Source organism: Ovis canadensis, chromosome 2 (genome assembly GCF_042477335.2).
Source record: "Ovis canadensis isolate MfBH-ARS-UI-01 breed Bighorn chromosome 2, ARS-UI_OviCan_v2, whole genome shotgun sequence".
Taxonomy (NCBI): Eukaryota; Metazoa; Chordata; class Mammalia; order Artiodactyla; family Bovidae; genus Ovis; species Ovis canadensis.
This window is the reverse complement of record NC_091246.1, coordinates 226751998-226765314: the sequence shown is the minus strand read 5'-3', so window position 1 is coordinate 226765314 and position 13317 is coordinate 226751998. Positions and strand designations below refer to the sequence as shown.

General features: G+C 59.1%; 1 protein-coding gene across 14 annotated transcripts in view; it reads right to left on the bottom strand.

Annotated features, from left to right (window-relative positions):
- Nucleotides 1-13317, bottom strand: part of SPEG (striated muscle enriched protein kinase) — a 58417-nt gene that overhangs the window by 40587 nt on the left and 4513 nt on the right. For 3 of the 14 annotated variants that reach the window (XM_069574616.1, XM_069574621.1, XM_069574622.1), the window contains exons 2-8: nucleotides 9513-9555; nucleotides 8553-8587; nucleotides 7899-7988; nucleotides 7482-7818; nucleotides 3384-4684; nucleotides 1196-1339; nucleotides 638-820 (exon numbers count right to left, since the gene is read on the bottom strand). In XM_069574616.1, coding sequence (XP_069430717.1) covers nucleotides 638-820; nucleotides 1196-1339; nucleotides 3384-4684; nucleotides 7482-7818; nucleotides 7899-7988; nucleotides 8553-8587; nucleotides 9513-9555 — 2133 coding nt within the window. Of the gene's footprint in view, nucleotides 1-637; nucleotides 821-1195; nucleotides 1340-3383; nucleotides 4685-4846; nucleotides 5140-7481; nucleotides 7819-7898; nucleotides 7989-8552; nucleotides 8588-9512; nucleotides 9556-10540; nucleotides 10618-13317 lie in introns of those variants that run through there. The other 11 variants (XM_069574614.1, XM_069574623.1, XM_069574618.1 and 8 more) reach the window with 10 other exon arrangements.

The window sequence follows — 13317 nt, the reverse complement described above, 5'->3', positions numbered from 1 at the left end:
GAATGACTTGAACCGGCCATGCACACCAACACCAGTCCTCAACCTGAAAGAAACCGGGCTCAAATCCAAAGGAAGTAGTCTGACACCAAGAAAGGACTTTCATAAAAATAGAAAACAAGGCAGCCTCAGCTACGTCCCAGGAGGTACTCTCAGATGCATCTTCTTTCGGGCTCTGGGTTCAACTGAAGGAGCAAGGGAGCAGGGGAATGCTGTGCCACTTAAAAGCATCTGTTTTTATAGGAGGTGGGAATAGGAGTGACTATTCTAGAGAGGAAATGACCTCAGAAGACTCCTGATGGCTTTTAAACCCTTTAAGGTGGGAGATTCTTTATCTCTGAGACTCAAGGATAATTTGCTTTCCCCACAGAACCTGGTTCAGGGAAATGCCATGGGAGGAGGGCATTTAGAGGATGTCGAAAGACACACTTCAATGACTTCATGAATTGGCCTCTCTGGCATGTGCCTTGGGAATTTGGCCACTGCCTTGGGGCCAGAGCCATTTAAAATGCTTGCACTAGAGCAGCCAACACAGGAGAATGGACTAGAATGCACACTGCTTGAGAGCCCAAGCACCAGGCTAGGAGTGGGAAGGGTCACTGCTCACCCCGCCCAGCCCCGGGGCCCGCGGGCTCCCTACCAGGTCTCACGGCCAGCGTGGCAGCGCAGCGGGCCTGGCCCAGCTCGTTGGTGGCAGTGGCTGCATAGCTCCCGGCATCAGCAGCCCGGGCCTCCCGGAGCAGCAGGGTGTGCCGCTCGCCTTCTGCCCGGATGAGAAGGCGGCCATCACTGCGCAGCGGGGACCCATCCTTCTGCCAGGACACTGTGGGGAAGCAGCGGGGTGACCAGGTTGTCCTTGCCCACAGGGACCCACTGGGGCCAATTTCCCCCCACCCCACCCCATACAGGGCCCACAGCACTCCTCTCCCTACCCCAGGGAATCCCGAGGACTGGCCCCTCAGTCACAAAAGTCCAGGCCCACCTTCCCCTCTCTCAAGGGACTGTGACCCCCTAGCACACACAGACACACACATACACGACACAGCATTCCGGCCAGCCCCAGGGAATGGATGATCTCCCCGCCCGCTCCCCATACCCCCTCCCTCCCCTTCCCCCCAAGGACTGGGGTGGGAGGCAGGGAAGGGAGAATCTCCCCTCCTTCTCTCAATCTTAGCCTGACCCCAGGCCTAGAGCTCACCTTGGGGCGGGGGGTTGGCGGTGACAATACACTTGAGCAGCACGTCCACCCCTGGGGCCACCACTGCATTTTGCAGGGGGATCTCAAACACAGGGGCCTCCAGGGGCTCTTCTCCAGCAGACACGTAGGAGTCATCCGAAGACTCTGCAGGACACATGGGCGAGAGGGCAAGGGGACATGTCCCTGTGGGAATGACGCGGGGGGAGAGGGGGCAAACCCAGGGAGCGGGCCTTCTGGAAGGCAAGGGTTGGAGAGCAAAGGTTCTCTCTCCTGAACCTCCTGAGACAGGGAAGAAAGGAAAACAGAAGGGAGTTCTCAAACAGAACAGGGTGGCGGGACTCTAAGGTGGTTTGGCTGCTTAATTTTAGCCACAGTTAGGAGGCTGGCTTCTGGAGGAAGACAGGGCCTGTGCTGTGTGTGTCTTTACACAAATCAGTCATCAGCGATCATAGATCAGGCCCTGTGCAAGGCGCTCTGAGGAGGACACGACTTCAAAAGCTTCCAGAGAATAAGCCAATAGCAACCCAAGACCTAAGCAATGCTAGTGTGACAGGGCAATATGTGGTAAACTGTCAAACTAGTGATGCCACTGGATTAAAAAAAGGGAGCAGCAGGGGCTTCTGGTACCCATGAGAGACCTCATGAAGATCAGCTTTGTGTCCATTCACCAAACAGTAGCACTGTACTTAGTTACTCTGTATGGGTACCAGCGACACAATAGGAAACAAGAGGCAGTCCCTGCTTACAGGAAGACACCATACACACACAGGAAGAGAGCTCGTACACATGAAGAGACCATAAAACCCCACGGCCGTGACTCTCTCTGGGTGTTTTCTAATTCTGACATTCTATAAGCTAGATAACGGGCTTCCCAGGTGGCGATGGTGGTAAAGAACCCGCATTGGCAGGAGAACTAAAAGATGTCGGCTCAGTCCCTGGGTTGGGAAGATTTCCTGGAGAAGAACACGGCAACCACTTCAGTATTCTTGCCTGTAAAATTCCATGGACAGAGAAGCCTGGGCAGGCTACAATCCATGGGATTGCAAAGAGTTGGACACGACTAAAGTGACTGAACACAGCACATGAGCCAGATAACGCAGTGTCTGTAGCCAAAAGAGCCATGGAGATCTCAGTTATGCTGTTTTCTAGCTACAAAACCTTGGACAAATTAGATAATCTCTGTGCCTCAGTTTTATCTGTTAAATGGAGCTGATAAATAGCACCCAACATCCTATAGAACTGGCATATAGATTAAAATACAGTAATACACCCAGTTAACACAACGCCTGGAACATGGCTGTGGATGCTCGATAATGTGGCTAGTAGGACGATGAACAGGTGCCTAATCATCTCTAAAGATCTTGAGACAATAATACTAAAATGAAGAATAATGTGATGCAAAAAAGGGGGAGGAATGGTAAGTGCACTGCAAGAGACACCAACAATGTGTCCTAAGAGCAGGGGGTTGACATATCTGGCCTGGAAAAACAGCAGAGGCAGGAGAGAGTTGAGGATGGCTTCCTCAGTCTCGCACCAGAAGTGGCCCCAAGTTGATGTTCAGTTGAGCAGAGTTAGGGGTAGAGGCATTTGGGGTACTGGCCACCATCCACAGGAGTGTGAGACAACACACTGGTTGGCATGTGATCACAGTCAGCTCAGCCACGCGGGGACCCAAAAGATAGGAGAGATGAGGCTAGAAGAGAGTCTGGGTGAGATCTTAGTAGCCGTGATTGGTCAGGTGATGTATGGGGATGAGAAGATCAATGCTGAGAACTGGCTGGCCATAAGCTCAACAGTAAGAGGGACATGACCAATTATTTATTGAGATGGAATTTGGTCTCTTCCCCCACAGACTAGTAGGGGTGTGGAGGGTTTCCCCCCACCATTAAATCCTTGACCCAACAGCCCAGCAGGCCACTAAATCCAAGGGACGTTATAGAAGGCATTGGGCATGGGATCTCTGCTCACAGCTCCGCTCCACCCAGCCTCCATCAAAACATTCTCACACTCTCACCATCGGACAGGTCATATACAAGGGGCTTTCAACAATCCTTCACGCAAACTGGAACCTGGGACCATGCATTTCTTCTGAAACCGCACCCTCGCAACTGCTTAGCAGTCTCGCTCTTTCCAGACATGCTCCCGCCCAGGTCTCACTCAGCACCGTCTACCCTCCCCGAGTTCTTACCGAGCTCAGGCGAGGTGGGCCGCGCCCGGCGACCTCTGCCCTGGCTGCGGGCCCCTCGGCGGTCCCAGGCCCCCCAAGGACCGTCCTCCTCCGGCCCTCTGCGCAGCCTCTTCTCGGCCTCGGGCCCCGCCCTGTTCTTCTCCAAGGTCTGGGGCACAGCAGCGCCCTCCTGGCCTGGCGTGGCCCAGGGCAGGAAGCGCACGGCCTGCGGCGGGGGCTCCCGCTTCCGACCCGGGGGAGCTTTCGTCCTGGTCTCAGGGGGCTCGGAGGTGGGGGGCGGCACCGGGCTCCGGCACTCCTGGATGGCTCTGCTCCGGGTCAGCGGGAACTGGTCCCGGCGCCTAACCTCCTGCTGCGGGCCTTCCCCCGGCTCCGTCCTGCCCGCTGGCCCACGGCCCCGGGGCCTCCCTGGCTCATCCCCGGGCTTTTCCGCGACGCTCGCAGGGGGCGGCTGGGCGGCGGCGGGGCTCAAGGCCCGCGGGGTCTTGGGGGTGGAGGGCTGGGAGAAGAGGGGCGGCTCGCCGGGCTCTCGGGGGGACGGGGCGCGCTGCAGCGTGGCGCGCAGGGACTCGTGAGAGCGCACCAGCTCCTCCCGCGACGTGGAGCGGCGGATGCGGCCCAGCTCCTGGGCGAAGCGCAGCTCGAGGTCGGACGCCGGGCTGCGCTGACGCGTGCGCTCGTCCAGCGAGGCCGCCTTCTGCTGGAATAGGCGGCGCCGCTCGGCCACGCTGCCCGCCGGCGCCCGCAGCTCCTCCTGCGAGGCCCTGGGCGTGCCCCACGGCCCGCCGCCCTCGGACTTGGGCTGCTCCAGCGAACGGGCCTTGCGCAGGGGAACCCAGGGCCGCAGGGGCGCCGGCGGCGAGTCGCTGCGCTCCAGGCTGCGCCGGCGCTCCTCGAAGAACTGCAGCTTGTCCAGGATGCGGGAGCCAGCGCGCACCAGCCTCGGGGAGCGGCCCAGCGCCGACTGGCGGCCCGAGGCCTCGCTCAGGGGCGTCTGAGGCCGGGACTCCGCCGTGCCCGCTAGCGAGGGCCCGGACGACTTGGACTTTTTCCCTCGCTTCTCTTCGGCGGTGGCGTCCTCGGGCAGCACCGGCTCCCGAGAGCGCCGGTGGGGCGGCGTAGGGGTGGCCAGGGGCTGGCCGCCGGTTCCCGGGGGGGGCCGCTTACCCACCCGAGGGGACGGTGGGGGCAGCAGCGCGGATTTGGAGGGGGGCGGCAGGGCTGGGCGACGAGGGGCTTCGCTGGCGGGCTGAGGCTGAAGGTCAGGCTCCTCCTTGTGCAGTCCGCTCTGAGGGACACTGCTGCGGGACCAAGACGAAGAGGGGCAGGAGATTCAGGGGGCCTCCCCTTCCAGGCCTTCGGGTCGTGACAGGCAGGAATCGGGCGGTGGGCATGCTGGGAAGGCTTGGGGGTGACATCGGCCAGCCCCTCCTCCGCCCCCCCGCCCCCCAAGAGGAACGCACAGCCAGAGCAGGTGCTGGGGAGAGGCTGGCGGCTCTGGCCCCGGAAGATCGGGCTGGTGGCTGGGTCCAGGAACAGACTCAGTCCCAGGGGCTCTGGCCAGCCCCCTCTCCCCAGCCCCAGAAGCTGGGGAACAGCAGAAACAGAAACTAAGTGGTGGGGGAAAAAAAAAAGGATGAGGCTGAAGACCCAAAAGATGAAGTGGGCAGGGAAGGCAGGAGGGCGGGATGGGGCGGGGCCCTCTCAGGAATTCAGCCTCCCACTCATTCCTGCCCCCAGCTGGCCCCCACAGCCCTGCCCTTCCTCAGCAGGGCATACCCCTTCACTGTGCCCGGGGAAGAACAGGCACACGCCTTCCAGGAGCAATGCCAGCATCCCCGGGATTGCCTAGCACCTCCTCAGACCTGAGCCCCCACCAGTGCTGACAGCAGGTGACAGCTGAGGTCCCTGGAGCAGGAGACAAGGGTACCCAGGTTCCCGTGCCTTTGATTAATCTGCCCCCGGTACAAGGCCTTTGACTTTGTCCTGCCCCTGGGAAAGTTACCTTGAGTCCTTGGAAACCACCCCCTGAGAAACACAGAAGCTCCCCAAAGGGGTATGCTCAGGAATAACTCAGCTCCAAAATAACTACCGCGTGGGCCTGAACAGTGGGTGTGCGAGAAGAGGAGGAAGGAAGGAGCTGGGCAGCCCCAGACTGCCCCTCTCACCTCTAGAGCTTTGATGCCCAAGAGCTGGGCCTCAGTTTCCCCCATCTGGACTCTTGGGGGCACACCAAACATAAGAGATTAGCAAGAAAAGGAATCGGAGATATTAACATCCTACCTAACACATTAGAGAGAGCTTAATAAAAACTTATGAAATGGCTTGTTGAGTACTTATTGTGTATCAGGCATGTACTGAATGCTTAAAATGCATTGAGTCATTTAATCCTCACAACAATCCTTTTCGACAAGGACTGTTATTATCTCCGTTTACAGATGAAGAAACTGAGGTTTAGAGAGGTGAGGTGCCTTACCAAGGTAACACAGCTAGGAAATGGTTGGTGCTAGATTGAAACCCCAGTAGTCTGGCTTCTAAGCCCTTGTTCCCTCCAAAATGTCTGGGATTCTGGGGGCACAGAGAGGGGAGAAATAGTATGGTATTGGCCATGAGCATAAATTCTCCAGTGCCTGAGTGTCAGGCTACCTGGGTCAGCTGCCTACACAGCAAACCTCACCTCCAACAGGGTGTGCGGTGGGGGTGGGGGGCATGCAATCTAGAGTGCCCTAGGGAGAAAAACCTCAACCAGCCACCTGCAGGGAGGCACAGTCTACTCTCGGGGAGGGACAGCAGAGTCCCTGAGGAATGGCCTGTGGGAACTGGGTGAGGCAGGGAGAGAAATTGGGGACAGCAGAGGAGATCTCTTGCTGGCAGTTTCAAGCTCCAGGCCAGCTTGTGTACCACAGACATCACTAAGGAAATGGGTTCCTCGGAAGTTGCCATAGCAACTCCAGGCTCCGGCTGGGGCCTGGCAAAGAAAGGCAGGGAAGGAAAAGGCAAGTCCAGGGCAAGGGAGCGCCTGGTTAATGCCAGTCAGATAAAGCAAGGGCGCCTCCTCTGCACCTGCCCCCAGACCTCTTCCCTGTGTACCACCAGCCACCTCAGCCACCTGCATAAAGGCCTCCCCCCATCAGGCCCTTTCTTTCTCTTCCAGGGTGGTACCTCCCTGACACACACAGGCCCCCCTCAGCTCCCCAAATGCCCCCTGATAACCTCTCTCATCAGCCACTCCCCTCTTCTACCATAGCACTCCCTTGTGCATCTGCCAGTCCCACATGTCCAAAACCCAAAACCAGCTCCAACGCCTCACTCCAACACCTCCGCTCCTCACCAGAGCCTCCCAGGACCACCTTCAACCCCACCCTGAGGTGTCTCCCACGTGGGGTCCTCACATGCCCCCACCTCCATCACTCCGAGCCCTCTGCCTCCAGCCTAGCCCCCCCAACCCCCAATCTCCATCCCACCCTGCTTCAGCCCCCTGCCGCCCACACACTTCACAGCCCCCTGCTCTCCCAGGCCCCTGGCCCCAACAACCCCCTGACCACCTCGCTCTCTTCTGTCTCCTGGCTGTGCTCTCGCTCGCTCCCTCCTGCTCTCCCGGGAGCTGCCGTGCAGAAAGGTTCCGTTCCTCCCAGAAAAAGGCCCACATGGGAACAGGAATGTGCAGAGATGAAAAGGCAGCAGCTGCTGAGACAGCAGGCACGGAGGGGGCCCCTGAGGGGGGGGGAGTGGGGATCCTGGGGACAACTGGAGCCTGAATGGGTGAGGCGGGAGAGGGCCCCCGGGAGAGTGGAGATCTTGCAGGAGACAAGGAAGGGAGAGAGGGGTCCACGAGACCATGGAGATGGCACAGTGAGCCAGGACAGGTGGGAGCAGGAGCACGTGGGTGGTGATGGAATAGGAGGAGGACGGAGCCGTGTGGGAAGACAGAGTGGGCAGCTGGGGCCAGGAGAGGAAGCAATGGGGGGTTGGAGAAGTGCACAGAGGGATGGATGGTGCAGGGGACGTGGGGTGTGGAGGCTAATGGACGGTGAGGGGCAGTGCAGGACGGCATGGTGAGGTGGGACAGTGAAGGGCCCAGGTAAGGCCGTTACTTACACGTGGATCGAGAGCGCCCGTCCTCTGTACAGGCTGAATGCGCTGCCGTACAGGTCACTGGCCACCGAAAGGCTATCCTCTGACCCCCAGCTTGCGCCCACCAGATTAGCTCGAGACGCCCGTACCAGCGGCTCCACCCCCAGGTGCCGTGGCCCGGCCCCGGTTGCCTGTGCTTGCCTTGGGCTGCCCGGGAGGCAGCGGGTGCCAGCCCTGCTGCCCGCTTCCTGCTCCAGGACCGTCTGCCCGCTGCCCCACCAGCTCACTTGCTCCTCTGAGGTGCCTGTCACGGAGGTCGGGGGTGTGTCCAGGGAGGTGCCCACCAGGGTATCAGAGCCCCCTAGAGAGAGGAACACAGTGAAGCCAGGCATCTTTGGTGGGAAGGCCACCTGCTGGCTCTGTGTGCACCCCAGAGCTCACCCGTGGGGGTGCTGAAGGCCCCATCATCCCGAAGCTCCAGGCGCTGGGTCCCCTGCCCGTCGCTGATGTCATCCTCGCCCGTCTCCGAGTCTGGAGGAGAAGGGGTCTGTGTGGGCAGGGCTCTCCACCCCCTGACTCCGACTCTTCCCTCCTGCCTCCCCCACAGCAGGCTCCACATCGCCATCAGAAGGACTTCCATCATCTATCTTTTCTCCCTTTTAGCTCCCCACATCCCGCTGCCCATCCTGGGAGCCTCGGGGTCACCCCTCTCATGCCGGTCCTCTGGCTCCTCACCCCTGCCTCCGTGGTAGTGCCCTCAAAGCTACCTGCAGTTCCCCCACCCGGCCATTTGATGGACTGCAGGGCTGTAGCCCCTCCCCCTCCTCTCTGTCAGTGATAAGTTCCCACACAGCCCCCCAAATAACAAGATCCTAGGTTTCAAGGTTCTAAAGTCTGGGTTCTGGTACCCAGGAACAAAGGGGAGTCACCTCAGAGTCGTACTGTCAGGGCACTCGACCAACCGCAGGGCCAGCCTGTCCTCCACCCCAAACCAGCCGGAACACATCAGGGTGCAGCTGAGGCAGGGTGAGGAGAGGCCGGGTTTGGGCAGGGAAGCAGGGGAGTGGAGGGCAAGGGCAGGAGCCAGTTTCCTACCGTAACTTTGCTTTCTGCAGGAGCGGAAAACTTCGCTTCCATAGGAGCAGCAGGAGAGAGACATGGACAGACTGTTATCAGAGCGTTTGTGGGGTAGGGCATGGTGGGCAGGCAGGACAGAGGGGCCATCAGGGTACCCGGTGCCCAAAGATGCCCTATAGGGATGGGAGTCGGGGGAGGGAGACACCTAGCATGAGCAAAGCCTCTCTTATTTGCTAACTGCCTGCCGGCCCCAGTGGGCCCAGTACTGGGGAGCCAGTGTGCTTTGGGGGATTCTTCCAATGACTCCAGTGATTCTGCACCCTTCGCATTTTCACTGGTGCTCCCACTGGCCACACACACACACGTACACACACACACCCACACCCACTTGTACTCAGCCCAGCCACAGACCCAGGCCCCCCATTAGGAGTCAGGCCCATCTTCTGGTACAGTATCTGCATTGTGCTTTGACCTCTCAAAAGAACCTCTCCATCTGTTTGGCATCATGACGTGACCTGCACCTTCTTCCCAAACCCTCTCTGCTACTGCTGAATGGTCCTCAAAAATGTGGTCAGGCCAGGAGCAAAGTTTCTTGGGCATGTTTCTTTTAACTTTCCCAGATTCTATCAGGTTCTGTGCCTCAGTTTCTCCCTGAGTGCCATGACAAGCAGGAGCCACGTGCTGGTTGTAGAAGCATGGCACTCAACTCATCCCTACCTGGCCCACAGGTGAAGAATAATAAGTCTGGGACCCATGAGGGGTGTGCCAGCTAACCCCCACCCCTATTGCTAGGTCCTTTCTCAGCTGTAAGGGGCTTTCTTGGGTGGGTGGGTGGGTGGGTGGGTAGGTAGGTGGGTTGGGGAATGTGGGGGTCCTGTATCTCATGGGCCGTCTTCAGGCCTGGGTGCCTCATGAAGGGACATGGACCAAGAGGAGGAGCGTGCACGGGCTAGAGCAGGCAGCTCACGGTCCACGCACCATGGGTGAGTCGGCCAAAGGCCCGGCGGGAGTGGCCGGTTTTCTGAAAGAGAAAAGCCAGAATGAGGAGTTGAGGGGAAGGCTCGCTCCTGATGCTCCGACCTCCCTATACCTCTCGTCCAAACCTCTGTATCAATCAGAAACTTGGCCAAGGGGCCACTGGGGGCAGGGGAAGTGGAAGAGACCCCGGCAGCTAGCTTCCTCTAAAGGGAATAAATATCTCCAGTTTTCCTTGCTTGTCAGCCCTCCCCCTGGAGCTCCCGCGAGGCTCTGGGGAGGAGCTGGGGAGGAAGAAGGGTGGACTAAGGGTCAAACGCTGGTCAGAGGACTGGGGACCTGAGCGACACTCCCAGAGATAGAGAGGCTGACTGATGTGAAGGAAGAAATTGGGGGGGGCATGCTTGGATGACTGGGAGATGGAAGGACAAGGACACAGATTCCTGCTGGGGGCAGGGTGGGGGGGAACAGACGCCTCAGATAGGTGTCAAGAGGGCAGGAGGGTGTTGCGGGGGCAGAGGGCAAGGTCCCCCAAAGGACGGGAGCCTCAGGAAAGCAAGAAGGAGGCCCGGGTCCACGGAGGACAGGGCAAGGCTAGTGGAATGCACTGAGCTCAGCGCGGATCCCTGCGCCGTGGCTTCCAGGAGCCCCGGAAGATGGAAGGCTCCCGAGTGGGGGGCTGGGGAGAGCCAGCCAGGGGCACGGAGGGGTTGGACAGAGGCGAGAGGTGGTACAGAAGCCCGTGGGCGCTCCACGCCAGGGCGGCTGCGGGGGCCTCCCCGGGGGTCGCGGCGATCGCGGGTGCTGGAGGTTGGGGGGGCGGGGGCTCTGCCCTTGGGCGCGGGGAGGGGCCTGACGTAGGCCGGGGAGCCCCCTGGAGCGCGCCCTGCTCGCCGCCTTGTCCGCCGGGGTGGGGCAGGCTCGGCTCCGGCGCCCCCTCCCCCGGGCCCTGCCGCGGCGACCCGCCCTCCCTCCGGGGCGCCCAGCCCTTCCTGCCCCCTCCCGGCGCCGCCCGCCCCCGGAGCCCTCACCTGGAAACGCTTCTTCACCCACAGCTTCTTCATGGCGGGGGAGGGGGCCGGGCCGGCGGCCGGGCGAGGAGGGGACGGGCGGGGGCGGGGCGGAGTCGGAGGCGGGGCCGGGGGCGAGGCGGGGAGCGGGCGGGGGACGGCGCCGGTGGCGGAAGGAGCCTCGGGGCCGCCGGAGCCCGGGCGGGGGGAAGGCGGCGGCGGCGGCGGCGGCGGCGGCGGCGGCGGCGGCGGCCGGAGCCCGCTCTTCCCCCGCCAGCCCGCAACCCCCCAGGAGCCCCTTCCCTCGCCGGCTGCCCTGCGTCCCCGGGGGCGGCGATCACCTGCCTTGCGGCTCCCCCACCCTGCATCGGCCTCCTGGGTCCTGGGCACATGGGGAAACTGAGGCACAGAAAAGGGTGCACTGGCCCCTAGGAGAGTTCGGGCCACTCGCTCATTGGCCGCCCAGCGCGGCGTCCACACCACCTTCGCCCGCCTCCCGCTGGGCCGCTCCAGAAGGTCAGACGCATCTCCACTGGCTCACTCCACAAACACGCGCGCGCGTCCGCCTTGCCAGGCAGTACCCGACACATCGCAGGGCCGCGGCGCCGGGCGGGGGCGCCCGGATCATACACAGGCCACGGGTCCTCCTAGAGACCTGGACCCAGAACGCGAACCCCCTCAGGCTGCTCAGGAAGGTCAAAGAAGGCCCTCAAGTTCCCTGATTGTAGGTCCTCTGTCCCTGCACCCTGGCATACACACACACACACACACACGCGCACACACACACACACACACACACACACACACGAGCTAAGGTGCCCAGAAAATTTCCTGTTATTCACAAATATAACCCAACTCTCATTCATGGGTGAGCACACATCAAATTTTCTTTTTCCTCCTGGCATTTGGCACCATGCATATTTTGCTTGCACAAAACACTACCCCTCCCCCCCCAACACACAATCATTATACCTAAGTTTCCTAAACATTTAAGTGTCAGGCACTTTATCAGGGCTTCCCTGGTTGCTCAGATGGTAAAGAATCTGCCTGCAATGCAGGAGAACTGAGTTCCATCCCTGGGTCAGAAGATCCCCTGGAGAAGGGAATAGCAACCCACTTCAGTATTCTTGCCTGGGAAACCCGGTGGACAGAGGAGACTGGAGGGCTACAGTCCATGGGGTTGCAAAGAGTCAGACAGACTGAGCAACTTCAGGCACTTTATAAAGGTTAGTTACCTCACTGACAACAACTCTGTGAGTTTAAACTCTGAAGAACATGTAACTGACTCCATTTAATCAACAAGTGACTAAGGCTCAGACAAGTCCTATCATTTAGCCAAAGCCACACAGGTTCTGTGCCTCCACGATTGCCCAGATCCGAATTCCCACCCCAATACACACAAGTAGTGCCAATCCTGGTTGCTGAGATGTGACTACAAAGTCATTATCATTAATACTGACAGCATGCTTAGTATGTACCGAGCAATGGCCTAGGCACTTTATATGAATAAACTCAATATGTACACAGGCACAGAGAGGTTACTTGCCCAAGGCCACAGAGCCTGTAGTTGGCAGCCAGGGATTCTCACCCAGGCACCATGACTGAGTTACTGACCACCATGCCATAAAACCTCATATACTGATTGGTTAGGAGGACCCCTAACTTTTTTTCTTTAAAGCATGGGTGTAAAATAAATACTGAGCCAACTGATGAGTTTTGTTCAGCCTGTACAATATTTTAAGTTGGGCAAGCCTGCTCAAATTCAACTGCTGACAAGACCACCTCTCTCCTTTTCAGTTTCTACTTGGCTCCTGAAGTTGTTTGAGTTTTGTGGCTCTTTAAAGTTTTAGGTCATGTCTTGTACGTTCTGAGTGCCTGCAGGTGGTCCTGTTACCCAGACCCCCTGTTTGTTGCACCTACAGACACACACACAGGACATGCAATGAGAAGGGGACACGTGTATGTCTTTATCAATTCTAGTCGGAGGATTCTGGACACACATAGGCGATTTCCCTGCCCACCCCCAAACACACCCACTCACAGATGGGGGAGCTGAGTGAGGAGAGGGGGTAACTTGAGCCCCTGTTCCCCATTAGAATCCGAGGGGCTGGCACATTCCGTAGCAAAAATAACCAATGGGCAGCAGGCGTGAGTGACGGGACAGCTGGGCCGAAGAGGGGCCCATGAGACTCGGTTCCTGCTCTGGGCTCACGCTGCTCACCCACACAGGCCAGCCTGGAGCATACTCTCAGGGTGGGCCTCCCCAAGCTGGCCCCTGAACACCCATTTTCTTCCAAGGTTGGGCAGCTGGGCCGCCCTGCCATTTCTCCAAACCAGACTTCCAACTTCTGCCCCGCAAGCGTGTCCCCTTAACCAGAGAAAAGCCATGCCTCATCTCACAAAGAGCCTCCATTGAGCCAGACACCCACATCCCACTCTTTGCTGCCTTGTTCTCATCTTCTCCCTTCCTTCCTCCTGTTCACCCTGCTCTGATTTTCTGACATACTATATAATTTTCATATAGTTATGATTATTGCATGCATAATGTGTTCCCTCCCTGGAGTGTCATCTCTAAGAGGACAGGGATTTTGGTCTTCCCCCCCTCCCCTGACTTATAAATCTCAAGCACCTAACATAGTGATGGGCACTCGGTGGGCACTCCATACATGTGGCACAGGGGAGGGGGCACAGAGCTGTTGGTAGTGAGGATGGGGGTGGGGGGATGGGGACTAAGAATCTTGCTGGAGCAGGTCATTCTCCAGCCTTCCTCCCATCTCTGTTCTGACCCAGACTCTTTT